This window comes from Pelophylax lessonae (assembly GCF_965119305.1).
Source record: "Pelophylax lessonae genome assembly, chromosome: 8".
Taxonomy (NCBI): Eukaryota; Metazoa; Chordata; class Amphibia; order Anura; family Ranidae; genus Pelophylax; species Pelophylax lessonae.
The window spans coordinates 169,656,634-169,672,167 of NC_138775.1; the positions used below are offsets into that span (position 1 = coordinate 169,656,634).

A 15,534-nucleotide genomic window follows, 5' to 3' on the forward strand; every position below is an offset into this window, starting at 1 on the left:
GAAAGCATTCGATATTTATCTCCTGGGTCCAGCTTTTGTATTACTCACCTGAGGCGGCTATTAGGGAAAATGGGCACTTCCCCCCCCCCATTTTCATTATATAGGGGTACTAGACAGGGATGCCCTTTGTCCCCGCTGCTATTCACGGTTGCTATAGAGCCCCTTGCTGCCCTTATTAGATCTAACCAGAGGATTGTGGGTTTTATGTATTGCACAGTGGAGGAAAAGATCATGCTTTATGCTGATGATACCATGCTTTTACTGGGGGACACGTACCAGTCCTTGGTGGAGGCAATGTCTGTTATTAAGGACTTTGGCACTTACTCAGGTCTCCTGATCAACTGGACGAAATCCTCGTTGATGTTTATCGATGAGACACCTGGTGGCCGGTCCTTGCCGGATACGGGTATTCCCGTGTCGGGGGAGTTACGATACCTGGGTATACAGATCACCCCTAAAGTGCTGGATTTTGTTGGCCTCAATGTGACCCCTCTGCTGGTTAAGTTCCGGGGAAAAGGTTTGGTCCTGGCTCCGCTTGTCGTTAGCGGGCCGGGCCAACCTTATCAAAATTATTCTTATTCCACAATTGTTATATGTTCTCCATAATTCTCCGGTGGTCATACCTCTGCGAGTGTTCCGTATTGTTAATTCCATTTTTAGGTCCCCTCTGTGGCTATATAAAAATTCTAGGATTAAGCTGGAGCACCTTCAGCGCCCGAAGGACTTTGGGGGTCTTTGATCTGCCTATATCTATAAAAATTTTACTATATATAACTTAGACATGCAGTTAGGGCCCGGGGGGGGGGGGATGGATCCGTGGGTACAGTCCCCTGCCCCTGTATTTCACCTTATGTCTGAAGTGGACTCTCTCAAAGGGTTTATATCACACTGTTACTCCTTATTACTGGGCTCCAAAGCTTCACACGTACTGGAGGGGGGTGATCAGCACACTGTTGAGTGTGTTTGGAGCTACGTTGTCGGAAGATCCTAAACTGTGCTTGTTGGGTATCTTGGGAGAGGTCCAGGTCCCTGAAGTCACTAAACAGGCCATTTTACGGGCATTGTTCCAAGCCCAAAAGTTGATCTTGAGACACTGGATCCCCCCAAGTCCTCCAACTGTCAAGGAATGGATCGCTCAGGTGGGGGGGGGAGACGATTAGACTGGAGAAGTACATTTACCAACACAGAGGTAGCGCAGGCAAGTTTGATAAGCAGTGGACTCCCTGGCTGGCTGTGCCTGGTTTTGTGGATTTGGTGTTGGACAGACTGCTGGCGGGTGGGATGTAAATGCTGGAGAGATCCCAGTGGAGGAGGGTACTGTCGACCAGTATGAGAGACGAGGGTTGGTATGTTTTGACACTGTGGGATACTGTTTGGGGGGCCAGAGGGGAGTTCCTAACCTTTTGCACTATGTTAAATTGCTGATTGGGTGCGGGTTGTTCCTGACATTTGTATTGCCTATTCACAATGAGGGAGCGTGCCTGCCCCAGACTCTATTACTGTTATGTTTTCTATGTGAAAAGTTCAATAAAGTTTTTCTTGATATAAAAAAAAAAAGTTAAAACTATGAGTAAGCACCTTGTAGTAGGTTCACACTTTATTTAAGACCAACATATCAATAATTTTTTTACTTTGTTTTGTTCGCTCCCTTTTTTAACATTTTTCTTATTCTTTTTTTTTACCCCCCTGTTGTCTTGCACAGACTTCCATGGTATCACTAAATGTACAACATTGCTTTTTAATTGATTTCAGTATACTTTAGCTTTCAAAATAAATAAACTGCATTTTTCTTAAATCATTTTAGTTATGTTTTATTCCTTTGAAATCTTCCAGTGTTTTAAAACAACAAGAAAACATTTAGAATTTCCTTTGGTGGAACATTATTACACATTTTGTTTATGTAAACTTGTGGCTTTCCGTAACACCAGCACACGCTCCCTATGGAAGATTTTCTGAGTAATTCACCCGTTTACGACTTAAGGGGATCTAGGGAACATTGAGCCCCTCTAGCCGTGAAAAGGTTAAAATAATTAAAGCAATAAAATTAAAATGATATATAATATATAAGGAAAAAATAATAATAAAAAAAAATATTTCTGATATTTTGATGAACTTCACTTAATAGATTGTCTGTTAAACACGGATTTGCAATAATACAAAAAATCTACATTTTACATTATTTCAAGAAAAATAACTTCATTTGAATATAAAAGGATAAATACATTTTATTTTTGCTTAATCTCTAGCCTTTTCTCATATTGGATATGATACGCCTTTTTTATTTTTTATTTTTTTATCAGCTTGGCGTACCTTTGATATACAAGCTTTGAAATATTCTTTTAAAAGAGATGGGGCCAAGGAAGGGAGTTATGTGCACCACTTACATTGGACAAATAAAATCTTTCGACCAACGAGGGTATACGGAGCGACGTTCACAAAAGCACAGGTGTAAGGGCATCAGGGGACCAATATGGTCGCTTTCCTTTACCTACAATGCACTGGCAGCAAAGAATGACGCTATTTGGTTGGTCCACACACTGGGCAGAGAGGTACAATAACCGTGTGGAAGTGGCAAACAAGCACTTGTTGTCCTCTTCATTTGGAACATGTCAAGGGCAATTGAACAATGCAGCTCATCCTGCCATGGTAGCAGTCCTCTTTAGGGCAGCTGTCTTGCTAGGGCATTCCACGTAGGTCATAGCTACATACACCTGGAATTACCATGGAAGCAGTTCTGTTTCTGATGACCATGTTGTGAAGGCCTTTTTTTTCTAATATAGGCCTTTACAGCTGGTTCTGTTACCATGGCAGCAGTATTCCCCCAGGCAGCCATCTTGTGAGCCAGAATCATAACAGTCATAGATCTTTCATTCACATATTGGTACATATGGCTTAGTACAGTCAGGCCCTCTCTATTTTAATATAGTTTATTTATTCCTTTACATGTTTTGATGTCATCCAGACTCAGATCATCCTTCAATACAACCTACAGTACATAGATCACGTTCTTTAGAAAGTGCACAGCCGAGTTACAATTATCATGGTGATTAGATAAAGGTTATGGGAGATAGATTCTTGTCCAGATTTAGAAGAGCAGCTTCCAGTATCCTCACACTTCTGTTTCTCACATAGTATGCCCGTATAGCCAGAAGGACATAGGCACCTCATGTTATTGTGGCATACTCCACCATTTTGACAACGGAGCAATTCATTGTCACAGATGTTTGCTGTTGAGACAAAACAAAAAAATAATTAACATGACTGCTCAGGAACAATCACATCATCAGTGTTTTCAATTAAAACTGAACTCCAGGCAAACAGAGAGATACCGTTGAAATACATGTACAGGAGTTGGTTTACCTGCACGTGAATTGAAGTTCTGTACATCTAGTACTAACATTTACACATCCCTGACAAACAGCACAGACAAATCGGTGGCATGTCTTTACTCCACTACATTTAAAGTGGACCTTTTCTTCTTTTCACTAAAATCACGGTAGCATACAGCTCTGCATGCAAATATGAAATCTTACATTCATTTGCTAAACAACCATTTTTTGCTTTTACTTACAATTACTGTTTCCACTTCCTGGTTTCTTTAAGACACTGGTGATGTGGTCTTACAACTGCATCCTGGGAACTTTCTGTCACATGTCCCAGGAGGCAGACCCAGGCTAATTTCCAGGAAGTAAAGGCATATGGATTCATGTGCCCTTATTAAAAATGGCCACCGTGAGAATAATGTGAAGGAAAAGAAAAATAAGGTATGCAAAGAATAGAAAACCTGCAATTATTTATACTTATCTGTTTAAACCAGGGGTATCCAAACTATGGCCCTCCAGTTGGTCAGGAACTACAACTCCTATCTTGCCCAGTCATGTCTGTGAATGTCAGAGTTTAACAATGCCTCATGGGATGTGTAGTTCCGCAACAGCTGGAGGACCATAGTTTGGAGATCCCTGGTTTATACAGTAGATTGCCATTATACAAACATTTTAAATGTGCCTTTATTGATGTGGCTTCATACAAATGAGTGAGAGGAAAAACACATTTGTAGAGCTCATTGGCTCAGGCTAGGCTGCTCACAATTGACTGCTCTCCAGTGGGTACTTCAGCAGGTCATAAGAAGAAAAACATGCACTAATGGAAAGGGAGCCAGGCCAGTAAATAAAATAGTCCACATTTTTTTATTAGTTAAAAAAAAAAAAAAAACAGCCAATGCATTTCAGGGGCCAGAAAGAACTCCCCTTTCATCAGGGCTTCAGTTAAAATAATGACCTGGAATGGACTCAAGACAGAGCTTTTCTTTATGAATCTGTGTAACCCTCCTCTTGTGTTAGGATCAGAACCGACCAGTTTTCAGGTTTTGAATGTCTATAAGTATCATATAAATTTGTTTATTGCATCAGGATTTTTTTACTTTGTCAGGAACCTCTATTTAAACAATGTAATAGAAAAAGAATCATTTTCACTAAATTATAAAATACTGTGGTGAAAATTAAGACGTTTATGGTGTTAGGGTCAATTCTGACCCAGTTATAATATAGGATTTTAGGACACTAATAAGTGCCAAAACTGAAATCATAAACACTCTCTCTGCTTAGTAACACTGACAGCCAATCACCTCTCAACCCTGTAAGCTGTAGTTAGGGAGGGGCCTATCTCTTTGCCTGCTTGTCTGCTTCTCTAAATAAAGTGAAGAAACATAGGACAAACACATTTCAGAGTTGCTGGTTTATTTTACCATTTTTTTAATTTGAAAATGAGAGGTATGCTATCAAAAGAAAGGTCTAAGGGGTCACACCAAAAATATTAAAACCAATCTTGTCAAGGATAAAGAAGCCTAACAAGGTAACCAAGAGGTAAGAAACAAATTGGATGATAAATAATTGTTCAGAGGGTATTTTATGGCTGATTTAAGACACGGGTCAAAACCGACCCGTGAACATCATGGATAGTAACAGAAAGCTAACATAAGAGGAGGGGTAAGGAAGCTAATTGCTGGGCAAAAGTCTCTGTGTATGAGCCATCAAGATAAGGACAAACAAAAAAATGTCCTACTCTACCCAAAACTGAAAATTTTGGCTATACAGTATGTATGTTCTTTAACCACTTTACCTCTGCTCACAGTAATATTACTGCGGCAGAGTGTCTCGTTATCGTCTGACGACGTAGTACTACGTCGTCAGACACTCCCCCTTCTGGGCGGCGCTTGCGCGCCGCCGGAGGCTCGCTCCCGCTGTTTTCATTCACAGCGGGAGTCGGGCCAGGGGAGGAGCAGCGGCGATCGCCACTGCTCTTACCCGATCGTCGGGGATCGAGTCTGGAGATCCGCCCGCTGTGTGTAAACACAGCGGGCGGATCTCCATAGTGACAGGGAGTGACAGATCGGACTGTTCAGCATAGCTGGACATCCGATCTGTCCATGACTCACTCAGTCACCTCCCCCCCTACACGTCAGTAAGCACCAGGCATACATTAACCCCTCCCTCTCCAATAAAATTAACCCCTTCCCTGCCAGTGTCATTTTTACAGTAACAGTGCATATATATATAGCACTGATTACTGCAGTAATGTCACTGGTACCCCCAAAAGTGTCAAAAATGTCAGTCAAGGGTCCGATCTGTCCGCCGCAATGTTGCAGTCCCGCAAAAAAAAATCGCAGATCGCCGCCATTACGCGTTAAAAAAAAAAACACCAAAAATGACAGAAATCTTTCCCTTTGTTAGTAAACGCAATAACTTTTGCGCAAACCAATCAAAATACGCTTATTGCGATTTTTTTTACCAAACATATGTAGCATAAAACAAATTGGCCAAAAATTTTTTAAAAAATTGGTTTTTACATCTTTTTTGGGGGGAATTTCATATAAAAAAAATGTTAAAAATATTGTTATTTTTTCAAAATAAACGCTCTTTTTTTGTTTATAGCGCAAAAAGTAAAAATCGCACAGGTGATCAAATACCACCAAAAGAAAGCTCTGTTTGTGGGAAAAAAAGGACGTAAATTTCGTTTGGGTACGGCGTCGCACGACCGCGCAATTGTCAGTTGAAGTCGCACAGCGCCGAATCGCAAAAAGTGGCCTGGACGGAAGACAGCAAAATCCTCCGGTGGTAAAGTGGTTAAACATAGAAAATGTATCTGTTCACGTAGATGCTGCTGGCCAGTAACCGTCCTGATCCAACAGGTAAGTTGGGTACACATTATGAAAAAATCGGAAGAGAAATTCAGTAAGAGGCACAATCTTTCGACTATCGTATGGTGTGTATACAACCTTTGACATCGGATTCAGACCTTCCAAATAAAAATTTTCGAAGGGAAAAACTCCAAAATGTTTCTCATACATGAACAAAACTAAAGATTTTTGTTTAATGTGTACATTTTTCATACAGTTTTCATATGAGAAAAATTGGATATGAAAGACTGCTCATCATGATCAGAAACAATAAAAAAAGCCTTTGTTGTATAGGAATTTTCGTACAATTAGTACCATCCTCGGTTTCGACCTGGTGTGAAACATTGATGAAAACCAGACGATTGTTCATCTGATTTTCCTATAGTGTTTACTAGGCTTTAGCTTTCTATTCACACACAGAGCACCGCTCGGTCCTGCTCCCACGCTTTCCTGATCGGCTTACTGGCTGTGATTGGCTGCTGTCTCAGTCAATAAGAAGGAAGAGACCCGGGAGAGCCGCTGCTCCTGTGCACATCGCTGGATCGAGATGTGACTCAGGCAAGTATTAGGGGGGCTGCTGCACACAGAAGGTCTTTTCCTTCATGCATAGAATGTATGAAGGTAAAAAACCTTGAGCTTTTATAACCACTTTAAAGGAGAAGTACAGCCAACGCTCGTTTGGCTGTACTTTGCCTGTGCATCACAGGAGTGCAGTTCTTCTGCACTCCTGTGAGCCGTTTTCAACTGACAGCAGGCTGAATCCCTCTGTTGGCTGACTTCACAGAGAGCTGGTTCAGGATGGGGAAAGATCCTGACCATTTGGTCAGCATCCACCCAGGAGCCTGGATTGGTTCAGCCTCTGAGAGTCTGAGTCAGCCGCTCCCACCCCCTCCACAGCCCAGCGCTCCAGTGAGCGTGGGAGAGGGGGGGGAGGCAGAGCAGAGAGCATTGACTGACAGTCACAGCTCTCTGATAATGGAGCAATGAGAACTGAGCAGTCAGTGGTATTTGATCACTCAGTTGTCAGTCTTAGAGCCAGTGGGGGACAGATGCAGCATTGGACCGATGCTGCATTCACTTGGTAAGTATGATTTCTAAAAAAAAGCAAATCCCAAACTTCTCTTTTGATTTGGACTATTTTATCCTTTGGTCTGGCACTCCTTCCATAAGTGCATATTTTATTTCTGATAATCACCTTGCCCCAAGCCAGGAAAGTAAGTACACTGATAAGCTCATCACACTGCTCTTTTCTCCTGTTAGTATATCCCTTGTCAGTAAAGGTTCATGTAGCAGTGTCTGATTGGCTGCCCCTCTCTCTTTATCAGTCTAAGCACTGCTGTACAGGGGATTAGAGGAGGCAAATCAGGAAAGTCCAGGTACCTACATTAGTTACATTAAAAAAGATACTCTATTTTAAAGTTAAAATTAGGTTTATTTTTTAAATCCATATCTGCTTTAGTTAGGAATCCTTCACATGGGGCGATTAGCTGCGTGCCCAATGCAGGGCTGACTTTTTCTGGCACAGGGATGCACCGGTGTTATGTGCATTCCTGTGCTGGCATCCCATTGTTATCAAGTGGGGCATGCATCTGCACTGACACAGCCGCAGTATCCCAATATGACATACAGGTGCGGGTCTCCAAACGCACACAGTGTGAGTTTTGGGATCCACACTGGCATGCACCTGCATAGGGCTGGCATGGAAACGCCCATTTGATTGATTGGCCTTAATGTAATCAGTTGAGCTTTTAATTCTAGCCCAGAGAATTGCAGTTTGCCTCAAACTTTTAATCAAGTTTTGTACTTCTCACAAGATCTAATGGTAAATTACATTTGATAAACCATAAAATTGGCCAGAAAAAACCCTAAATCAGATGCTACCAAATCACCATGAAATAATAGAACAAATGAAAACCCTGCATTATGTGTAAAATATAAGAAATTGAAGATCAGTCCACCCAAAACTAATATAATTGTCTTTTAAAAATACACTGGAAGGCAACCCGATCAGACTTTCCTATTATCTTTTAAGGACTGTGTTGGTGAGATATCAGTACAGTACTTGAGTTCCTGGATCCCAAAAAATATTTTTAGTCTCACTGTTGAATGGTCAGTGTGTTTTTGACAAATAACAGTTCCTGGATTTCAACATTAAGGAAACCTTTCCTGAGAGAAACATGGAAGCTGCCATATCAGCTTTTCTGTAAATACTGGTTGCCTGGCTGTCATGCCAACCCCTTTTTTTTTTTTTTTTTTTTTTTTTTTTTTTTAGTGACTTTGAGTCACTAAGCTAGGATACATATGCAAATAAGAATTTTTGATTTTACTCTGACTTTTCATGATATGAATGTTTGTTCTGGGTCAGTGACTTAGAAAGTGCTGAAGCCAGGGGGGTCCCTATAACAGCCAGGCATCCAAAATCTTTAGATAGGGTTAACAATGGCAGCCCCGATATTTATCTTAGGAAAGTTTATTTAATCAGCAAGAGGGTTAGATAACAGTATGATACTCATTTATTGGTAATGACATTATTTAAAAAAATAACACAACAATAATTATCATGTTAAAGTGTTACTAAACCCAGGACCCTGCATTCACTATATCTGGTCTCCCACAGTGCATGGAAATGCAATTATTTTAGTAAATATAAACTGCTAAATACCTTTTCTCATCAGCAGTATATAGCAGTCTTATGACTTCTATCAGTGTCTGGTCGAGCACTGTTTAAAGCTTGTAGGAGGAGTTCTACTCTGATTGTCCTATGAGGCTGCAGAACCCCAGACTTTCTGTCTGGACAGCATTGATTGGCCCTGTGCCGATCACATGCACCCCCCCTCAAGAAAAAAAAAAAACAGTCTAGCAATACACTCCAAACTGAGCATGTGCAAAGTGTCTCCAAAGGCTCTATGTTTTTAGTATCAAAAATGTCAGTTAGTGGTTCGATCTGTCCACTGCAATGTCGTAGTCCCGCTAAAAATTGCAGATCGTCGCCATTACTAGTAAAAAAATAAAATAAATAAAAATGACATAAATCTTTCCCATAGTTTGTAGAGGCGATAACTTTAACCAATTAAAATACGCTTATTGCAATTTTTTTTTTACTAAAAATATGTAGCAGAATACATATTGGCCTAGGAGGATGACAAATTGAGATTTCTAAATTTTTTTGGGGGGAATGTTATATAGCAGAATGTGAAAAAAAAAATATATATATATATATATATTTTTTTTTTTCAGAAATTTCGCTCTTTTTTTGTTTATAGCGCAAAAAATAAAAATCGCCACCAAAAAAAAGCTCTATTTGTGGGAAAAAAAGGACATTAATTATATTTCGGTACAGCGTCGCATGACGGCGCAATTTTCCTTTAAAGTAATGCAGTGCCGAATCGTAAAAAATGGCCTGGTCATTAATGGGGCAAATCCTTCCGGTACAGAGGTGGGTAAGAAAGACATTAGAAAAAAATTATTTCAAGAGTTGCACCAAAACTTACTGTTCCAAATTCTAGTTCAGGCTGCCTTTACGGAAATACATACCTGTCTAAAGCCTAATACACACCGGCTGAATGTCGGGCAACATCGCGGCCGGTTCAAAAGAAACCGGCTGACAATAGGCCCGTGTGTATGGCAGCCGGTGTGACAGAATCAGGCCATTCGGCCAGCTTCTATGGAAGAGTAATGACTGAAAAAGGTCAGCTGACCGGCTCCCGATCAGCTGACCGGCTCCCGATCAGCTGACCGGAGTGTTCTGGTGGGAGGCTGTCACCTTGTCAAAACACAAAAGCACAGCAGCGGAGATCGCTGTACTAACATTGGATTGTTAGTACAGCAGCTCCGATCTGAGTTTTTTTTTCCTTCAACCCACTGGTTTGAATGTAAAAAACCTAAAAGTGTGTACTAGGCATTAGACTACAGGTTCTCTTGATGTACTACCATGAATCAAATAATGTACTATTATTGATAAGCTATTTTATAGTAAAAAATCACTGATATTATAGAAGGTTTCTCCTTCCAGTCTCTTTTAGTGCATAATCCTATGTGCTGCAATGGGTATACCAAGTTGCACTTCAGCAATGAACATGTGGACTATAACTTTACAGGTGTACAGATATTGGGGCCAACTATGTACTGCATATGGGGAGCTTACAAACTAGTTAACTATGTGGCAGAAGCCATATGATGAATGGTTCCTAATGTGCTGCTTTCTCAGAGGTTCAGACCTTTCCCTGACAATCGATTTGTCAAGTCCATGCCACTGGGAAAAATTACAGTGACAGCAAGTGACAGATCTGCACAACCCCCATGCAGCACAAAGTGTATGAGTGTTTAAAGCCGTGTATTAGAAATCCATTTGACCTTTACTTGTATCTGATTTCTAGCATTGGGAAAAAAAAAAATCTTGACATTTTTATTAAAACAAGAAAAAAAATTAATGTGTTGCACTTAGTAGAAGCAAAAGTTACACAATTTTACCACTGCTCGACACTGTAGACTTTTCTCCCTGTTTTCTTTCCTTAACCACTTCTGGACCGGAAGGTTTTACCCCCTTAATGACCAGGCCATTTTTTGCGATTCGGCACTGCGTTACTTTAATGGAAAATTGCACGTCGTGCGACGCTGTACCCAAATAAAATGAATGTCCTTATATTTCCCACAAATAGCGCCTTATTTTGGTGGTATTTGATTCCCTGTGTAATTTTTATTTTTTGAGCTATAAATAAAAAAAAGACAATTCTGAGAAAAAAAAAAACAATATTTTTTTACATTCTGCCATATAACATTCCCAATAAAAAAAAAAATGTAAAAATCTAATTTTTTCATCATTTTAGGCCAATTTGTATTCTGCTACATATTGCTACATATTGGTAAAAAAATCCCAATAAGCGTATTTTGATTGGTTTGCACAAAAGTTATCGCGTCTACAAGCTAGGGGAAATTATGTAATTTAAATTTTTTTACTACTAATGGCGGTGATCTGCGATTTTTAGTGGGACTGCGAAATTGTGATGGACAGATCGGACCCCTAACTGATATTTTTGACACTTTTGGGGGGGACCAGTGACATTACTACAGTAATCAGTGCTAAAAATATGCACTGTCCCTGTAATAATGACACTGGCAGGGAAGGGGTTAACCCAGGGGTGATCAAAGGGTTAAGTGTGAGCCTTTGGGGAGTGTTTTCTAACTGTATGGGGGAGGGACTTGTGGAATCAACACAGAGACCTGTGATCCTAAATAGGAGGATCACAGGCTTTCTGTGTTCATTCCAGAGAAAACAACGGTCTGCTGTGTTTACAAAAGCAGACCATCATTCTCTCTCAGAATGGGGCAATCGCGGGTGCCGGTCCTGTGGATCACCTTCCCCACTTCCTAATGAGGGCGGCATGTGCCTCTGGCGGCGCGTGCGCACCCCCTGGAGCACTCCTGCCAACCAATATACCCATGTACCAATGTATACGTCGATTCATACAGCCGAGCCAGCCTGCCGCAGTATATCTGCGGTAGGCAGTCGGCAAGTGGTTAAACCATTTCTTATCGATGTGGAAGTGAGTGTCACAAATAAATGGAAATTATATATGTAATTAGGAGGAGGGGCTCTCCTTGCTTACACAATGGGGAGATTTACTAAAACTGGAGCACACAGAATCTGGTGCAGCCGTAAATTACTATGTATACCAATCAGCTTCCAAGTTTTTATTGTCAAAGCTTAACCAATTCACGGTCGCCCTACGTACATTTACTGCGGCAGGACGGCCGCTCTGCGCAGAATCACGTACTTTTGCGTTCTTCTGCACTCCCGGGTCTGGTGCACGCACATGCACCACTGGCCCCCACTGTGATAGGACATGATGCCTGCCGGGCCTGATGTTAACCCCTTCCCTACCAATGTCATTAGTACAGTGACAGTGCATATTTTTAGCACTGATCACCGTATTGGTGTCACTGGTCTCCAAAAAAGTGTCAAAAGTGTCACTTAGTGTCCGATTTGTCTGCCGTAATGTCCCAGTCCCGCTATAAGTCGCTAATTGCCACCACTACTAGTAAAAAAATATTTAAAAAATACAAATTTCATAAATATATCTCATAGTTTGTAGACACTATAACTTTTGTGCAAATCAATCAACGTATGCTTTTTGGGATTTTTTTTTACCAGAAGTATGTAGCAGAACACATATTGACATAAACTGATGAAAAAAATAGATTTTTTACGCTTTTTTTATTGGATATGTTTTATAGCAGAAAGTAAAAAATATTGTTTTTTTTTTTCAAAATTGTCAGTCTTTTTTTGTTTATAGTGCAAAAAATAAAATCCACAGAAGTGATCAAACACCACCAAAAAAAATCTCTATTTGTGGGAAAAAGGACATCAATTTTATTTGGGTACAGTGTCGCATGACCACGCAAATGTCAGTTAAAGTAACGCAGTGCCATATCGCAAAAAAAATGCCTGGTAATGAAGGGAGCTGAAGTGGTTAATTGAACAAGCTGACGTTAGAAGCTGATTGGTTACTACACACAGCCGCACCACATTCTGTGTTCACCAGTTTTGTACATCCCCCCCTAATGTGTGTTTTTATGCCTGTGTCCCCTGTGAACAAATGTCTATACCATTTTATAATTTCATCACAGAGACATTTATCCCCTGGATGATTCATAGTGATAATATAGTAAAATACATGTTGTTAGGGTTTATTAACCCATTGTAATCTTGAGGAGTCCAAGATCATCAGCCGAGCATGTTAGTAAAAGCAAAGCAGTCTTTTATGGCTCAAAAATAAAACAAAATGGCTTGCTTGCAGCATAAAATAAATAAAACAGTCCACACTCCTGGTTTCATCAAAACAACATAACGGCTCACTGCCAATATACCAGCCCCACACTAGGTTTAAGTCCCCTTTCACACTGATCCACTGTGGTTTCCCCACAGCACAGGTGCAGCGCAGTGGATCCATGGTTTTCATGTGGGTTACTAACGCTTTGTCATAGACTTCCATCATATCAGGTGGTTTTGGTGCTGAACCCCTTACCCTGCGTGGGCGAGAACCCCTGAGTACTCAATCTGCCCCTTAAAGGGATCATAACCCTAACAGCGAGGAAATACCCCTGCCGTATAGAACAAATCTCCAGCGTCCTGTTCACCTTTAAGAGAAGAAAGACAGAGTAGTCTGAAATTAGGGATGCTGCGGGTACCGGGTTCCAGCAGTACATTACTACGCCGAGGCAGCAGGATCTGAGTGAGCACCCTAATCCCCACTTATTACATTATTTTATGTGGTTTTACAAGGATTGTTCCATGTGGGTGTAAACATTGGAAGCTGATACTTAATTAAAAGGTCTTTCAGACGTTATTGCACTAGTGGTATCTTCTCTTTCTTTACATGCTGTGAGCGGAAGGAAGGTTACCTAGGTATCAGCGATGTATCAGCCAGTGTACTCTATATCTAAGGTGGGACATCGAAGTGTCATTTGCCCATTCCATGAGAATGGAGGGCATTAAGTGGGGGTGAGTGGCTTGGCAAAGGGGTGTGGAACACAGAGGTGGTGGACCTTTTTTTGGTGTTTCTTTCATCTTGAAGTCACTGGAATCTCACCGGACTACCTATACTTATCGCTATTGATTTTGAGTTCAGTTTATGAACTTTTCAAATTGGACTGTTGCACTATTCATATTTTATATATTTTATATATATAATCCTTGGTGGCAGTTTTTTTTGTTTGAATTTGATTGTTCACGTATTTGATTATTTGGTTGATCACATGCCACTGTTTTGGATGATATATGTGTGCAGCTAACAGTTTATATAATTTTTCACTGTTGTTTTCCAGTTATATGTATTTAAGTTGCAGCACTTTGATCTATTCACTTTCATCATCCTTTTTATTTTGCTCATATATTGATGTCACATTATATATTGATATTGATATTATTTTTGGAGTAATGTTGCTTTTGAGCGTGAGAGCTCCCACTATTTATTAATGTTTGGAGTGAGTTTAAGTCAGATCACTGAAAGATGAAAAGGCTGATTGCTATGGGTTACTGCACTTTGCTGTTTACCTTACCTGACAAGCCTGATTTTGGGGGACTAATTTACTAAATGCAAATATGTGTTTCACTTTACAAGGGGAAGTGCACTTTGCAAAGAATACCCAATCACGTACAAGAAAAATAAAAAATAACCCCATTCACTAAGCTCGGGGGAAAATCCCCTTGTAAAGTGCAAATTCACTTACAAAGTGAACAGATTATTTGCCTTTAGTAAATCAACTCCTGTATGAATGCTTAGTATGTGTTTATTTATTTCTTCAAAAATTGGTAACTGTTCTACCTTATAGAGAAGGGGTCTCCAAACTTTTTGAACAAAGAGCCAGTTTACTGTCCTTCAGATATTAGGGGGCTGGACTGTGGTCAGTGTGAGTAGAAAATGTTCCAGCATCACTTGGAGCAAACACTGCCCTATTGTTAGTTTTAACAGGAGGAACAGTGCTCCAACACTGGTATCAATGGGAGGAATAGTGCCCCATGGTTGGTATCAATGGGTGGAATAATGCCCCATGGTTGGTATCAATGGGAGGAATAGTGCCCCATGGTTGGTATCAATGGGTGGAATATTGCCCAAAGGTTGGTATTAATGGGAGGAATAGTGCCTGATGGTTGGTATCAATGGCAGGAATAGTGCCCGATGGTTGGTATCAATGGCAGGAATAGTGCCCCATGGATGGTATCAATAGGAGGAATAGTGCCCCATGGTTGGTATCAATGGGAGGAATAGTGCCCCATGGATGGTATCAATGGGAGGAATAGTGCCCCATGGTTGATATCAATGGGAGGAATAGTGCCCCATGGATGATATCAATGGGAGGAATGGTGCCCCATGGATGGTATCAATGGGAGGAATAGTGCCCCATGGATGGTATCAATGGGAGGAATAGTGCCCCATGGATGATATCAATGGGAGGAATAGTGCCCCATGGTTGGTATCAACGGTAGGAATAGTGCCCCATGGATGGTATCAATGGGAGGAATAGTGCCCCATGGATGGTATCAATGGGAGGAATAGTGCCCCATGGATGATATCAATGGGAGGAATAGTGCCCCATGGATGGTATCAATGGGAGGAATAGTGCCCCATGGTTGTTATAAATGGGAGGAATAGTGCCCCATGGATGATATCAATGGGAGGAATGGTGCCCCATGGATGGTATCAATGGGAGGAATAGTGCCCCATGGTTGGTAATGGTATCAATGGGAGGAATAGTGCCCCATGGTTGGTATCAATGGGAGGAATAGTGCCCCATGATTGATATCAATGCGCGGAATAGTGCCCTATCGACAGGGTCTGTTGGAGGAAAAGTGCACCATT

At 40.9% G+C, this 15,534-nt stretch overlaps 1 protein-coding gene across 7 annotated transcripts in view; it reads right to left on the minus strand.

The window, feature by feature from the left end:
• Positions 1-1,795: 1,795 nt before the first annotated feature.
• The window catches only part of NTNG1 (netrin G1), a 418,996-nt gene continuing 405,257 nt past the window's right edge, over positions 1,796-15,534 (minus strand). For all 7 annotated transcript variants that reach the window (XM_082265800.1, XM_082265801.1, XM_082265802.1 and 4 more), the window contains one exon: positions 1,796-3,227. In XM_082265800.1, the coding sequence (XP_082121926.1) occupies positions 3,010-3,227 (218 nt within the window). In that variant the 3' untranslated portion in view covers positions 1,796-3,009. The remainder of the gene's footprint in view (positions 3,228-15,534) is intronic.